This window comes from Akebia trifoliata, chromosome 9 (assembly GCF_017979445.1).
Source record: "Akebia trifoliata isolate Shusen 1 chromosome 9, ASM1797944v1, whole genome shotgun sequence".
Taxonomy (NCBI): Eukaryota; Viridiplantae; Streptophyta; class Magnoliopsida; order Ranunculales; family Lardizabalaceae; genus Akebia; species Akebia trifoliata.
In genome coordinates this window covers 6,994,830-7,012,136 of record NC_141383.1, presented here as the reverse complement: position 1 = coordinate 7,012,136, position 17,307 = coordinate 6,994,830, and the positions used below count along the sequence as shown (strand labels likewise).

Genomic DNA, 17,307 nt, shown 5'->3' with positions numbered 1-17,307 from the left:
TGCTTTTACCAATTTCCTTTCTTGTAGACTGATTTCATATTGTTTGATTTTGCGCAGATCCGACTAAAGATAAGTTCTTCAAGGATTCGGTGGTGATCACCCATCTCTTCTCCAACCCCGATCTCTACAACCACGCCACTGCCTTCCTTCCCCCCAACGTTCGTCCGTCCGACATGGCGTTGCAGTCCAAGCGTCCTCCACTAACCGTCGGCTCCGATTCTGAGGATGAGGTGGCAGAGGTACCCCCCACCCTGCCCATTGGAACTCCCGGGGCTAGGTGTGTTGCCAGGGAGGAAGACCACCAGCCTCTCCTCAAAAGATTGAGGAGGGGGACCCGCTCCCCGGCCCCGGCGCTTCAACTGCCTCCTCCCCCTGCTGCCGAGGGGGCAGGCCAGCCAGCTGAGATATCTCAAGCATCCTCAACTGGTTCGGTACAGAGGGGAAGTCTGCCCCCTCCTTCCCTTTGGGTGATACTTGGGCGATACATCCCATGGTCGGGGGAAGGCTTGTGTCGGACAGAGACTCAGCATTGTCCAACCCGGCGGTAGCCTGGGCGGTTTTTGAGGCATCCGCGCTGCCACGGGACGTGGAGAAAAGTCGCCGAAGTTTTTCCAGTAATTCGATGAAGTTTTCTAACGACGCATTCAGGGCTCTGGCTGCGGTAAGCCTTTTCCACTCAACTTTCCTTTACTAACATTTTTTACACTCGAAATCTCAAGTGATATCCCTTTTTTTTATCTTCCAGGCGCAACATGCCGTGGCCAAGTTCGTGAAGCGCGCGACACTTCGGCGCATGATCTTCAGACAGCGGAAGGTCGTCTTCTACAGCTTGAGGCTGGGAGGGATGCGGCTGCGGCCAACTCCTCTAGGCTCCAAACGAGCTTGGATAGCGCACTATCCGAGCTGGAGCAGAATAAAGATCGACTCGCTCTGGCGGAGGGAAGATCTCTTCCTTGGAGGAGCTAGTGAAAGCTAAGGAAATGGAGCAACAAAGAGCCCTCCAGGACCAGCTCAACTCCCTTCAAACCCAGCTAGATTCCTCGGAGGAGGCCTGGGAGAAAGCCTACAACAGGCTTAAAGCAAAGTTAAAGAAAGCTGAGGCTGCGGCAAAGAAATCAGATACCACTCCTGACGTTATTCCCGAGTTGATTCCTGAAGTTACTCCCGAGCCGATTCCACAAGCTGAGGACATACTAGCCGAGGAACGATTACCCAGTGATGCCGAGGACAATGTCGGCGTTAATGCCTGATTCTTCTCTTCCCCCTTTTTTGTAATACAATTTTTGTAATTTCTCCTGTAAATCTACTTTTCATATTAATGGAAGTGTTTTTTGACAATTCTTGTGTCTTTCGCTTTCTATTGCTCATTTTTCTTTTGCTTTCATGTGGATGTATATTGTCTGATAATCCTAGAATAGTTAACCTTGCTTTTTATTTGACCAACTCCTTAGGCTCGGCACTTATTGTGGGCCGAGGCCTTACCTTTACCTAATACTTTAGTCAAGACTTGGCCCCTGTGAAGGGACAAAGGCTTTAACCTTCAAACCAACTCCTCAGTTGGGCTCGGCTCCTTGTGAGGGGCCGAGGCTTTGCCTTAAACCAACTCCTTAGTTGGGCTTGGTCCCTATGGAGGGACCAAGGCTTTAGCCTTCAAACCAACTCCTCAGTTGGGCTCGGCTCCTTGTGAGGGGCTGAGGCTTTGCCTTAAACCAACTCCTTAGTTGGGCTTGGTCCCTATGGAGGGACCAAGGCTTTAGCCTTCAAACCAACTCCTCAGTTGGGCTCGGCTCCTTGTGAGGGGCCGAGGCTTTGCTCGATCAGTTAGGCATAGATGCAAAGATAACTATTTATTGATAGTATTTCTTCAAGTTGAATACATTCCATGGTAACTGAATTTCATCCCCTGTTGATGTCTCCAAGTAGTATGCGCCTGATCCCCCAACTTTACTTACGATGTAGGGTCCTTCCCAGTTAGAGCCGAGCTTTCCACTGTTGACTTCCCTGGTGTTGGAGAAAACCTTTCGAAGCACCATGTCGCCGACTTTGAATTCCCTGTGCCGGACCTTCCGATCATAAGACCTTTTTAACACTTGTTGGTATCGCGCCAACCTTTTATGACCCTTTCTCGCGTCTCATCCAACCAATCCAAATTCTGAGCCACCATTTCATCGTTCAGCTCTGTCTCGACCACTTGTATTCTTGTGGTGGGAACCTGTATTTCAGTCGGGATAACGACTTCGGTCCCATAGGCTAGCGCGAACGGAGTGAAACCTGTTGCCCTTCTTACTGTAGTCCGGTAAGCCATAGGACATTGTGTAGCTCGTCCACCCATCTCCTTTATGCTCCGCCAATTTCTTTTTTAAGTTCCCAAGATTGTCTTGTTGGATGCTTCAGCCTGCCCGTTACTTGTTGATACCTCGATGACGACTGGAGTGATCGAATTTCGTACTCCCTGAAGTATGATTGCACGTGGTTACCCTTAAACTGTGTTCCATTGTCGGAGATCAACGCATAAGGGATTTCGAACGGGTTATGATGTGTTCCCAAGTGAATTTGATAACCTCTTCTTCTCTAATCCTAGTGAGAGGAATAGCTTCGACCCATTTAGTGAAATAATCTGTTGCTACAAGGATGAAGAGCTTACCCCCCTTTCCATGAGGTAGAGGTCCAACAATGTCCATTCCCCATATTGAGAACGGCCAGGGTGACTTCATAGGGTGGAGCTCGCTGGCTGGCTGCAAATGCATGGGGGCATGTTTTTGGCATTGATCGTAGGTCCTTACGTATTTCTTACAATCTTCCTGTATCCTGGGCCAAAAGTAGCCCTGGTTGATCACCTTATTGGCAAGTGACCATCCCCCAGAGTGGTTGCCATAGATCTCCTGATGAATTTCGGCCATTATGAGCTCGGATTCCTCCTTTCCAAGGCATTTCAAGAGTGGTCCTCCGAATGACATCCTATAGAGTTCTCCTTCGACGAGTGTATATTGCCCGACCTGCCGTAACATCTTCCTGGCTTCAGCCTTGTCCTATGGCAGCACCTTTGTGTACAGATACTGCGTGTATTCGTCTATCCATCCCGAGGTTTGCTCTACCTGTGCACACTCTCTTTCATCGTGTTCGATGCTTGCTTTAGGTAGGTATTCTACCGGTAAAGCCCGTCTTTCCGTTTTCCTTAGCATTGAGGCGATGTAGGCCAACGAATCTGCATGCCTGTTCTCATCCCTCGGTATCTGACATATCTCTACCTGGTCAAAATTTTCAATTTCCCGTTTTACTGAGACCAGGTATTTCGACATGCGCTCGTCCTTCGCTTCGAACTTTCCATTGCATTGGTTCGCTATGAGTTGGGAATCAGTACATAGCTTTATTCGACCGACCTTCAATTTGCTTGCCATTCTCAGTCCATTGATAACTGCCTCGTATTCAGCCTCGTTATTTGATGCCCCATATCCAAGCTTTATTATCTTCTCCAGTCTGTCATTGCTTGGCGTTACAAACACTATCCCGATCCCCGAGCCGGAATAATTTGACGAACCATCGACGAACATCCTCCAACCTGCCTGTTTGTCCCACAATTCCGCTTCTTCTGCCCTTTCGTCTTCGTCCTCCAACTCTTCCCAGTTCGGATCTTCGACCGGGAAATCAGCGAGGAAGTTTGCTAACACTTGCCTTTTTAGTGCCGTTCGTGATTCAAACTGTAAGTCGTATTCGTCGAGAATTACCGCCCATCTCGCCATCCACCAGGATTTTTCGACCTGTGCATCATTTCTTTCAAAGGGCTGTCAGTTACCACTTGGATACAATGTGAGAGGAAATAAGGCCTAAGCTTATGTGCTGAGTAGACGAGCGACAATCATTTTTTCTCCGTCTTCGTGTACCTCGCCTCTTATGGACATAGCTTTTTGCTGATGTAGTAGATAGGGTACTCCCGTCCAAAGTCGACTTTGAAAAGGACCGAGCTTACCGACGATGAGCTGGCTGCCAAGTAAATTCCTAACTCCTCTCCTTCCTTCGGTGAGCTAAGGATCGGTGACTGCCCTAAGTACTTCTTCAGGTCGCTAAACGCCATCTCACATTCCGCGCTCCAAGCGAAGTTCTTTTCTTTTTGCAGCAACTTAAATAGTAGACGGCATCTGTCAGATACTCTGGAAATAAACCTATTCAATGCTGCTATCCATCCTACCAGTTTCTGCACCTGTTTCTGACTGTTCGGGATCGGCATATCTATCAAAGCCCGAATCTGATCTGGATTGGCCTCAATGCCCCTTTTAGTGATGATGTGCCCGAGAAATTTCCCAGAAGAAACTGCGAATACGCACTTCTTTAGATTCAGCTTCATCTAAAAACTCCTTAACCGGTCAAAAGTTTGCTCGAGGTCTACCAAGTGATCATCTACTTTCTAGTTTTTTACCAATAAATCGTCGATGTATACCTCCACTGTCTTCTCGATTAACCCTTCGAACATCTTTGTCACGAGTCTCTGGTAAGTGGCCCCGGCGTTCCTTAAGCCAAATGGCATGACCTTATAACAGAACAACCCTTGCTCGGTAATGAATGACGTTCTTTCCTGATCCTCCGCTGCTAAGGGGATTTGGTTATACCCCGAATAGCCGTCCATGAACGACATTCTTTCATGCCCGGCCATAGCATCTACAAGTCTGTCTATCCTCGACAGAGGGAAATTGTCCTTTGGGCACGCCTTATTGAGATTTGTGAAGTCAATGCACACCCTCACCCTTCCATCCTTTTTTGGCACTGCCACCACATTGGCTATCCATTCTGGGTAATCCACTTCCCTGATGAATCCGGCCTTTAATAATTTCTCAATTTCCTCATTTACCCCCTGCCTTAGACAGGGAGACAGCCTCCTCGACTTTTGTCTAATGGGTCGGAAGTTTTCATCAATATTTAGTCTATGGCACGCCACTAAGGGGTCAATTCCGGGCATGTCCTCCAACGACTACGCAAACACGTCCTTGTTTGCCCTCAGAAGCTGGAGCAATGTTGCATTCTCCTCCCGCAACATTGTGGTGCCAATACTAACTAGCTGACCTCCGTCATCGCTGAGATCCACGGCTTCAACTTCCTCAACTGTTGTCCGATGCTCCTGTTGTGGCTGCTTCTGTAATTGCTATGATGCCTCTATCTCGGTTGGTGGCTCCTTTCTCTTCTTCTGAGGAATGGCCTCGGCGCCTCGTCCTTGTTTCAAGGTTAGGTGTAAACACCGCTGCGCCATCTCCTGGTCACCCCTGATCTCCATTATTCCTTCCTTGCTCAGGAATCGAATAACCTGATGATAGGTTGAAGGGACTGCCCTCATCTCATGTATCCACCTCCGTCCAAAGATCGCGTTATAGGCTGAGTCCGCATCTATTACCACGAATCTTGTCATTACCACTTTTGACCCTGCCGTGATCGGGAGTGTGATTTCTCCCACCGAACTGCTCGGAGCCCCATTGAACCCATAAACGAGGGTCGATGTCGGTTCCAAACTATCTGAAATCCCCATCCTCTTTGCCGTGCTTAAGAAAAGAATATCCACTGCACTTCCCGAGTCCACCAGTATCCTACGGAGCTTGACGTTTCCAACTGGGAGTGCGATCACCAGTGCGTCCTGATGGGGCCTTGCCGTTCCCCTCAGGTCATCCTCCGTGAACACAATCGCCGGGAATCCGTTCCGTTGCTCGTCGTTCCTGCTACCCGTACTCCTGATGCTACATTGTTGACTCCAACCATATGTCGGATCTTTTTTACTCTATCCCGAATCACCTGCCTAGACAGCACTTCAGCCCCTAACACCCCTGTGATGGTATGAACTATCTTGCGTTTTTTCGTCTCTCGACGCCCTCCCTTGGCCGGCCACCTCGGTCTGGGCTTCCGTTCGTCTCTCTCGGGGGTTTCCCTTCTTTTCCCTCTCTCTGATGAGACATACCCTTTGAGCTTCCCTGTTTCAACCATATGCTAGATGATATGGCGTAACCTGTAACAGTCCTCAGCCTCATGGTACTCGCAGTATGGTTTTTCGGGTTTCCCCTTATACCCCCGAGGTGGCTGAATGAAATCGGGTTCGCTCTTTATGTGCCTCAGTATCACAGATAGCTTTTTATTGAGCGGTGTATACACTCGGCCTCTCTTCCACCTTGACTGCTCATTCGGCTCTCTCCGCATTTTCTTGCTTCCCTCCTCTCCGAGGTGATTTGGTGCCTTTGTTGCTTCAATTCCCCCTTCGCTATTGGCCACTATTTGAGCGTTTCGTCTCCTGCCCTTTATGGATTCCTCCACGAGAATGTACTTCTCCACCTTTGAATACAAATCTTCCAAACGAGTTAGGTCAGACTTGATCAATGACTCATGCAACCGTGTTCCCGGGATGACTATAGCGATGTACGCCGCAAAGCCGGTTGCTTCGTCCATGCCTTCTACATCCAACGCCTTCGTTCGAAAACGAGTTGCAAATGATCGGATGCTCTCCCCGACCTCCTGTCTAAGATTAAACAGAGTGTTGACTCCAACCTTCTTCCTCTACAGATGTACGAACTGTCCAACGAATGTCTCCTCTAGCTCGGAAAAGTTCATAATGGACCCAACTGGTAACACTTGAAACCACGTCATGGTCCCGTGTCTCAGAGTTGATGGAAACAACTTGCAAAGTAACGAATCATCGCCCTGGTACAACACCATCTGGCTCCTGTAATGCAGAATATGGTCTATAGGGTCTCTCGTTCCATCATAAGTTTCAAACTTTGGCATATGCAACGTTCTCGGTGGTTCCGAACTCATTATCCTTGGCAAAAACGGTATCCCCTTGAGCTCCCGGATGGCGCTACGTACCTTCTGCGCGGGATCCTTCCCACGTGTGAGTTCCTCATCCCTCCTTCTTAACATTTCCTCCACTTATTTCCTCGTCATTGTTTCTTTAACTTCTGAGCTTCCTTGTTGCACTTTTACTGTCGTTGAATCTTCAGTCCAATCTACTTCCATTCGCGCTGTTCGAGCGGTTTGATCCCTGTTCTACTCCGCACCTGGGCCTTCTTCTATTTTCGCGCACTCGCCCAGCCTTTGCTTGAGTTCTTCATTCTCCCTTCTTATCTTTGTAATCTCATTATTCTGTCTCTCCAAACTCCTGCGCATCTCCTCCCTCATCTCTATGAGTAGGTTGTACATTGCGAGCATAGGGTCTTGCGCGTTTGGAGGTGAATCTGCTGGTAAGGGATTTGATGGCTCTTTGCGTGTCTCGCCTCTAGCTCTTCCCATTTTGGTCGTTTTTCTCCTTGTAAGATTCCCACAGATGGCGCCAAATTGTAGATGCAAGAATTAGCTTTACCCTTTCCCTCTCTCCAAGCTCGGGCGGACCTGCAAATCAGCCCACTCCGACGATCAAGTTAGACAAGTTGATCAATGTCAGTCAGTTTTGAGAGAAGAAGAATTCGAACCTATTTTACCCATAGTCCTCTTCCTTTTATAGGTGTTAAACTTGATCGTTTTCTGTGCCACCCTTTGAAATGATCTTGGGCAATTAGCTTGCTGAGGGCAGTTAGCTCACTCCCTGACATGTCAGCTGCAGGAGTTGTTGCAACTGTCCTGCGACTTCTGGGATGATTATGGCTGATTTGACATGATGAGGGTTGTTAGAATTGTCAATCAATGGCACATCTGTTAGATCCGTCTTACCGACCTATACTGCCATTGTCCAGGCTACTTAATTGGTCGGTAGCTCAAGTCTGAGCTGTTCATCCGTGCACCCGAAAAGTCTAATAAATTGGTCTTATATGGCAGTCTATCCGAGCTTAGATACGTTACTTCCGGGCTTTGCTCGAGCCACGTGTCCATGTTTAGGAATTTCCCCCACAATCACCATGCAGAAAATACTTTTTTTTCATCAATTTTATATTAAGGGCCATCCAAAATTAATAGCTACCAATAGAAGGACTCAAACTGTATTCATTTTTGCAACAGGGACAAAGGTCTCTGTATGGTCTACTCCATATGTTTGAGTAAACCCCTCAGCTACTAATCTAGTTTTATGCCTTTCAACAAAACCATCACTATTATTATACCATGTTTTGAATACCAATTTACAACCAACGGGTCTTTTTTGCAATAGGCAACTTGACAATCTCCCAAGTGTGATTTTTGTCAAGTGCCTTAAGTTCTTCCTCCACACAGGTAGGGAATTTATATCAAGGTAATTACTAGGCTCAAGATTATTGGAAATTGAAGTCAAGAATGAAGAATATTTAGGGGACATTATCATAACTTACTTGATTTTGAATAGGATACATCAAAACAGGTAAGTGAAAAAATCTTTAAGCATAGACGATGGACGAGAAAGGTTCTATGTACCATATATGGGATCTAGAACAATGTGAACAGGAGGAGACTAGGTCACAAGTTTTTCTTCTTAAACTTGGCGGTCCTTAGGAGATTGAGGTCCTTCCTATAAATCTTCATGCCCATGTCTTCCTTCAACAACTTCAACAGGATCTTCAAGTTCATTACCATGATCACTACTGCTGCGACTATTTTCAAAAACTTCAATAGTCATATCTTTAGTTCTCATTGAAGGAAATTGTATGATGTTATGACACTCCCCATGATTCCTATTTCCAGGGGCTTTTGAGATGAATTTTACTAGTAGGAATCATATTCAACAAATCTGACATCTCTCTGTGCCCTTTTTCGTGGAGGAATACCCAAAGAAAATGCATTTAACAACACGTTTTCCCCATTTTTCATGAATATTCTTATGCACATAACAAACACACTGAAAAGCAAGGAGATGAAAAACATCAATTTTCTTTCCCTTTAAAATATGCATGGCAGAGACATTCCTAAGAATATTACTTGGTAACTTATAGAATAATTGGGGCAGGTCCCTACACATCAGAATATAGGTCTTTGAAAAGGAAGCCTAGTTTGTTTTGAATACAAGAACTTGAATCCAAAGATAAACCTGGCAATAACAACTGTAAGACACGATCTGAAGAATGGCCGACTCTGGAGTGTTATTACCAACTATTACTAAAAGAAGATTGATTAACAACTAATGCTTTACTACATTGATCAATCAAATACAATCCATGCGAACCCTTTACCAATCTTTTTCCCTCTTGACCATGTCCTGAAATGTCACATTATCTGGAGAAAAAAATATATATATAAAAGATTTGATGGGAAAGAAGGCACAAATAAAACCTCAAAGTTGAGATTATCTGAAAGAAAGTTAGTCTTGCAAAGACCATAAATAGGAGTCATGGAACCAATTGACAATTGACATAGTACGTTTGCCAGTGACTTGTATAAAGCTAGCACTAGACAAATTTATAGTCATATGGTCACTAGCACCCTAGTCATTTACCTTGTTGGAGAAGTTGAGTCAGTTTTCCAATGATGCCGTCTCTTTTATCATTGGTCGGTCGACTTGAGATGGGGATACAAAATCCAACATTTTTCCTTTATATGTCCAATGCAAGCATAACTATCACATTTGGGATCTAAGGTGGTCTCTCCCCCCCCCCCCCCCCCCGCGTTACCTCGACCTCTACCACCGCGACCATGATAGTAATTGGTGCCCCTTCCAAAATTATATATATATGGGAGCGGTTCAGCAGCCCTAAAGTTTGCCAAGTTTGGTGCCAAACATTTTTTGTAAATCACTTTTGATGGGATTAGAAGTTTTGGAATAAGCTGATTTTTTGTGAGGATGATCTCTATGGGAAAGAGATCATCCTCACAAAAACTCAGTTCATTTTGAAACTTCTAACCCTAGTTTACAAGTTGAAGAATCGTGGACCATTCAACTTTTATAAATCACTTTTGATGGGGTTAGAAATTTTGAAATTGGCTGATTTTTGGTGAGGATAATCTCCTCATCATAGAGATCATCCTCACAAAAAATCAGCTCATTCTAAAGATTCTAACCCATATTTTGAAAAATGTTTGGCACCAAACTTGGCAAACTTTAGCGTTGCTGAACCGTCCCCATATAGATATATATATATATATATATATACTCATCATAGAGATCATCCTCACAAAACATCAGCTCATTCCAAAGCTTCTAACCCATATTTTGAAAAATATTTGGCACCAACCTTGGCAAACTTTAGGGCTGCTGAACCGTCCCCATATATATATATATATATATGGGGACGGTTCAGCAGCCCTAAAGTTTGCCAAGTTTGGTGCCAAACATTTTTCAAAATATGGGTTAGAAGCTTTGGAATGAGCTGATGTTTTGTGAGGATGATCTCTATGATGAGGAGATCATCCTCACAAAAAATCAGCCTATTCCAAAACTTCTAACCCCATCATAAGTGATTTACAAAAATTGGACGATCCATGATTCTTCAACTTGTAAATAAGGGTTAGAAGCTTCAAAATGAGCTGATTTTTTGTGAGGATGATCTCTTCATCGTAGAGATCATCCTCACAAAAAAGCAGCCTATTCCAAAACTTCTAACCCCATCAAAAGTGATTTACAAAAAATGTTTGGCACCAAAATTGGCAAACTTTAGGGCTGCCAAACCTCTCCCTATATATATATATGAGTCAGGTTCAAGGGACATATGAGAAAACATATGTAAAAACAATGTAACATTAATAAAGTTTCAAAATATGGGTTAGAAGTTTCTGATTTAGCTGATTTTTTGTGAGGATGATCTTCTCATCATAGTGACCATCCTTGCAAAAAATCAGCTCAATCCAAAACTTCTAACCCATATTTTGAAAAACCATTGTTTTTTCATATGTTTTTACATATGGCCCTTGAACCGCCTCCTATATATATATATATATATATAGGGAAATGTTCAGCACCCAACTATTTACCCATTACCCAACAATTTGCCCAACATGTTTTGTCCTACATGGGTTAGAAGTTTTGAAATGGGCTGTTTTTTGGTGAGGATGATCTTCTAACCGTAGAGATCATCCTCACCAAAAATCAGCCCATTCCAAAACTTTTAACCCCATGTTTACATGTTGAAAAATCGTGTACCGTCCATTTTTTGTAAACCATTTGTGATGGGGTTAGAAGTTTTGGAATGGGCTGATTTTTGGTGAGGATGATCACCTCATGATAGAGATCATCCTCACCAAGAATTAGTCTATTCCAAAAGCTCTAACCCATGTAGGACAAAACATGTTAGGCAAATTGTTGGGCAAAGGGTTGGGTGTCGAACAAGACCCATATATATATATATGGGTCCCGTTCGCCACCCTTAGTTTTACCACACACTTTAACAAACGCGTTTTGTCTTACATGGGTTATAAGTTTCAGAATGAGCTGATTTTTTGTGAGGATGATCTCTATGGTGAGGAGATCATCATCACCAAAAATCAGCTCATTCCAAAACTTCTAACCCCATCAAAATTGATTTACAAAAAATGGACGGTCCACGATTTTTCAACGTGTAAACATGGGGCTAAACATTTCGGAATGGGCTGATTTTTGGGGAGGATGATCTTCTAATCATAGAGATCATCCTCACCAAAAATCAGCTCATTCCAAAACTTCTAACCCATGTAAGACAAAAAACGTTTGTTAAAGTGTGGGTAAAACTTAGGGTGCTGAACATTTCCCTATATATATATATATATATATATATATATATATAGGGTCCCGTTCGGCACCCTAAGTTTTACCACACACTTTAACAAACGCGTTTTGTCTTACATGGGTTAGAACTTTCAGAATGAGCTGATTTTTGGTGAGGATGATCTCTATGGTGAGGAGATCATCCTCACCAAAAATCAGCTCATTCCAAAACTTATAACCCCATCAAAATTGATTTACAAAAAATGGACGGTCCACGATTTTTCAACGTGTAAACATGGGGCTAAACATTTCGGAATGGGCTGATTTTTGGGGAGGATGATCTCCTAATCATAGAGATCATCCTCACCAAAAATCAGCTCATTCCAAAACTTCTAACCCATGTAGGACAAAAAACGTTTGTTAAAGTGTGTGGTAAAACTTAGGGTGCTAAACATTTTCCATATATATATATATATATATATATATGGGGTCAGGTTCAAGGGCCATATGAGAAAACATATGTAAAAACTTTCGTTTTTAATAAAATTTTAAAATATGGGTTAGAAATTTTGGATTGAGCTGATTTTTTGTGAGGATGATCTCTATGATGGGAAGATCATCCAAAAAAAATCAGCCCAATCTGAAACTTCTAACCCCATTAAAAGTGATTTAAAATGTGGACCGTCGATTTTTTACCAATTTTTATCACTAATTTGTAAAACACTTTTGATGGATTTAAAAGTTTCTGATTGAGCTGATTTTTTGTGAGGATGATCTTTTCATCATAGTGACCATCCTTGCAAAAAATCAGCTCAATCCAAAACCTCTAACTCTTATTTTGAAAAACGAAAGTTTTTTCATATGTTTTCTCATATGGCCCTTGAACCGCCCCCATATATATATATATATATATATATATGGGAGTGGTTAATGGGACATATGTAAAAATAATGATTTTTCAAAATATGGGTTAGAGGTTTTGGATTGAGCTGATTTTTTGCGAGGATGGTCACTATGATGAGAAAGATCATCCTCACAAAAAATCAGCTCAATCTGAAACTTCTAAATCCATCAAAAGTGATTTACAAATTATCTGCAAAAAATCAACGGTCCATATTCTAAATCACTTTTAATGGGGGGGTGTTAGAAGTTTCAGATTGGATTGATTATTATTTTTTTTCTAGTTGATCTGCCCATCGTAGAGATCATCCTCACAAAAATTAGCTTAATCCGAAACTTCTAACCCATATTTTAAAATTTTATTAATGTTACATTATTTTTACATATGTTTTTTCATATGTCCCTTGATCCTTTCCCACACACACACACACACATATATATATATATATATATGGGTCCCGTTCACCACCCTACGCTTTACCAAACTTGTTTTGTCCTACATGGGTTAGAAGTTTTGGAATAGGCTGATTTTTGGTGAGGATGATCTCTATGGTGAGGAGATCATACTCACCAAAAATCAGCCCATTCGAAGACTTCTAATTCCATAAAAAATGGTTTACAAAAAATGGACAGTCCACGATTTTTCAACTTGTAAACATGGGACTAGAAAATTCAGAATGGGCTGATTTTTGGTGAGGAAGATCTTCTAATCATAGAGATTATCCTCACCAAAAATCAGCCCATTCCAAAACTTCTAACCCATGTAGGACAAAACATGTTTGGTAAAGCGTAGGGTAAAGTGTAGGGTGTTGAATATTTCCCTATATGTATAGGGTCCCGTTCAATGGCAAATGTTTTGGCAAAATATTTTTCAAAACTTGAGTTAGAAATTTTGGAATGGGCTGATTTTTGGTGAGGATGATCTCTACAGTGAGGAGATCATCATCACCAAAAATTAGCTCATTCCAAAACTTTTAACCCCATCAAAAATAGTTTACAAAAAATGGACAGTCCACGAATTTTCAACTTGTAAACATGGGTTAGAAGTTTTGGAATGGGCTGATTTTTGGTGAGGATGATCTCCTCACCGTAGAGATCATCCTCACCAAAAATCAGCCCATTCCAAAACTTCTAACTCATGTTTTGAAAAATGTTTTGCCAAAAAGTTAACCATTGAATGCTACCCATATATATATGGGAAATGTTTATTGCCCAACATGTTTTGTCCTACATGGATTAGAAGTTTTGGAATGGGCTGATTTTTGGTGAGGATGATCTCTACGGTTAGAAGATCATCCTCACTAAAAATCAGCTCATTTCAAAACTTCTAATCCCATGTTTACAAGTTGAAAAATCATAGATCGTCCATTTTTTACAAAACATGTTGGGTAAATGATTGGATGCCGAACGGGACCCTATATATATATATGAGGGTGGTTCATGGGACATATGTAAAAACAATGGTTTTCCAAAATACGGGTTAGAGGTTTTCGATTGAGCTGATTTTTTGAGAAGATCATCCTCACAAAAAATCATATTGGGTAAATGATTGGGTGTCGAACGGGACCTTATATATATATATGGGGGTGGTTCATGGGACATATGTAAAAACAATGGTTTTTCAAAATATGGGTTAGAGGTTTTCGATTGAGTTGATTTTTTGCGAGGATGGTCACTATGATGAGAAAGATCATCCTCACAAAAAATCAGCTCAATCTGAAACTTATAAATCCATCAAAAGTGATTTACAAATTATTGGTAAAAATTGGCAAAAAATCAACGGGCCACATTCTAAATCACTTTTAATTGGGGTTAAAAGTTTCAGATTGGACTGATTTTTTTTTTTTTTTCGGATGATCTTCCCATCAGAGAGATCATCCTCATAAAAAATCAACTCAATCCGTAACTTCTAACCCATTTTTTGAAAATTTATTAATGTTACATATATATATATATATATATAGAGAGAGAGAGAGAGAGAGAGAGAGAGAGAGAGAGAGAGAGAGTGAGTGAGTGAGTGAGTGAGTGAGTGTGAGTGGGTTGACATTGCCTATATCTGGTAATTATGCCCATTCAAAAAGTACATTAGTGAGTTTATCACTAGTCTTAAATTCCTTTCCAAGAATATTCATGGTCTTAGAGGTTCATTAAGGTTTGAATCAATTTTCTCAGCCATGATAAAAGAAGGTAAATAAATGATAACATTTAAAAGCTAGAGTTGCTAGAAGCCCTTTGAACACAATAGAAATAGATCAGTTGGTGAGAGATCTTGTACCAATACAACACAACAGAACAAAAGGCAAATCCCAGTGATGGGAGGTCGAAATAATCAGAGAGGAGATCAATCCTACTCTTATACCATGAAAATTCATAGAAAAGCATTCACAAATATGATGATGAAGAAGAAGAAAGTTTACGTGGCTCGGCAATATTGTCTGCATCCATGGAAGAAGAAACCACCAAATTTATTGTGTGTTCTCACAGGATTACATGACCTCACCCTTTATTTATACAAATATAGCTCGAATTAAACTTGCTCTAGATCTCTATCTTGTAATCCCCACTAGAGAAGACTTAGTAAGTCTTCAAGAGCAACTAAGAGACAAACAAAACAAGTAGCTGAATGAGATCTTCAACCTTGGTTGGTCTTTAACACCAAATAAACTACTTCAGTGCATATGTTGAGCGATTTGAATTAATTATAACCAAACATCCACTTTTCAGTCCATAGCCTAGTTGTGAAATTGCGATCATAGCTAAATATAGATTTTCGGGATTGTTTGCATGCAATGAATTCAATATCATGATAGAATAGGCTTATGGCCACTTCAACCTAAGTATTCTTATATAACTCCCATGATAGTCAATCTATCAAATGGTATTGGTTCTGTACTTTTATATACCTTTTAATATTTTATTAAAGCTGGTACTTTTATATACCTTTTAACATTTTATTAAAGATTTTTAAACATGTATCTCGGGAAAATTCATAAGTCAACAAATAGGAGAAAAATTTTGAAGTTGGAACTTTTCAAAAAAGATTACACCATTAGATAAAATTTAATCGAAATAAATTATAAGATCGCAAAAATCGAAGTTCGGGACATAGATTTTTTAATTAAAATAAAATAAGTTCAATAATGACCGTTACATCCTTTTAACACTTGAAATGCTAGATTTCTAGAATTATTCAGTTATTTCCCACACTCTCTTCTACTAAAAGAAAATTCTAGTCTCCTCCATCTTCGAACTAGGTTTTCATTGATTTAGAAGATCCTTTGGACATCGCCACAGAGAGAAAAATGATCTGATCATCACAACCTTCGTGAAGATAAAACAAGTTAGAAATTTTGACAACATATGACATAGAACCTTCGACCCAACTCAGTTTCTCATGTGCTTCGTAGAATTTTTAGCTTTCAAATCTGAAATAGGAAACTTTTAGACTTTCTTTATAGTCTTAGTTTTAATTTGCATCATAGATTCAATTTTAAAAATCTAATATTATTTTCATTAAAGTTAGAATAAAAGATTTTTTTTAAATATCATGCTTTTAGATTTATTATTTGATGTTCTCTATGAATTTTTAACTATTGTTCATGTTTTTGTTGAGTTTTCGATTGTAGAAGGATTTCTATACATTCTTAATAGTTATAGTTTTCAATGCATTGTAGCTTTTGATTTAAAACCTTGTATGTTTTATTTCAAATTAGAAAAATATTGATCTTTTACAAAATCATATTTATAATTATTTTTTAATGTATTTTCTTATTGAATTGATTAAATTTTTTTTTTTTCTTTTTTTAAAGTTTTGATAGATTTGGGAAAAAATCGTCGAAGGGATGACCTATCCCTTCCGTTCGATCGACCCAAGGAAATTCAGTCAACCCACCTTCTAGTCCGATTGACCAACCCTTCACCTCATGAAGAACTTGAGGGTTAGCAACTTTTGAGTTCGGTTGACCCAACATGCTCGATTAACCAACCCTATGTAAAAAGTTCCAGTTCAATTTGTTTTCAGCACTATTTTTCCCTACCCTTTTAACTTGTACACTTTTCAACACCTTAGTTTCATTAAAAATATTTTAGTAATATGAAATTTACTTTAAGTTATTTAAGAAAAATAATAGATTACCACTAATTTGAAAACAATGGGAATAATTTAAAAATCTAAATCTCAACAAATAAAAATATAATTTTTTGGTTCAAGAATAAAATGCGATTTTTAATGTTTTTGTCAGATTTTTGACTCCCGATTTCTTCAACTTTTTATTCGAACTAAGCTTTAAAAATTACATGATGTCATATCTATTAACAAATCATTGAATCTCTCTCAAGTTTGAGAAAATTCTTCATTTGAACGGCCTCTAAAATTCTTAATGGCATTCTTCATTCTTTTAGTTTTTGTTATGGGATAAAATTTAGTCATGAATATCTTGGATAAAAAATCTCATGAGACTATGGAATTGGGTGGTAAGGAGTTCAACCACACAATTGCATGATCTTCCAAGGATAATGGGAATAAAATGAGCTTTACACTTTCCTTATTTAGATTCTGATATCTAAAAGTTTGACATATGGTCAAGAATCGATTTTGATATCTAAAAATTTTATATAATAAATGTTTGTTTACGTTGATTCTTAAAGCATTTATTGCAAGAATTTTGATAAAATGATGTTGTTTTTGCTGAACGCCCCTTACTTTCTCTTACCCATAGTGAAAAAAAAACTTTTTGATCTAATCATATTGTGACATTAAAAAATAGGATCCGATGTAATGGAGTTGTAGAGGACAAAATTATATGAAGTTTAAAAAAAATTAAAAAAATAGTTATTTTTCACCATTGAATTTTATTTCTAAATTT

The 17,307-nt window shown here is 40.4% G+C and overlaps 2 protein-coding genes across 2 annotated transcripts; both read right to left on the bottom strand.

Annotated features, from left to right (window-relative positions):
- Nucleotides 1-3,029: 3,029 nt before the first annotated feature.
- Nucleotides 3,030-3,740, bottom strand: LOC147394220 (uncharacterized). Its single transcript, XM_086453247.1, has one exon. The coding sequence runs from the start codon at nt 3,738-3,740 to the stop codon at nt 3,030-3,032; it is 711 nt and encodes a 236-aa protein (XP_086309373.1).
- Nucleotides 3,741-5,134: 1,394 nt separating this feature from the next.
- On the bottom strand, nt 5,135-6,888 carry LOC147394219 (uncharacterized). The gene is made up of 3 exons (XM_086453246.1): nt 6,601-6,888; nt 5,984-6,525; nt 5,135-5,717 (listed from the first exon to the last, which is right to left on the bottom strand). The coding sequence occupies exons 1-3, from the start codon at nt 6,886-6,888 to the stop codon at nt 5,135-5,137; spliced, it is 1,413 nt and encodes a 470-aa protein (XP_086309372.1).
- Between the last annotated feature and the right edge of the window lie 10,419 nt (nt 6,889-17,307).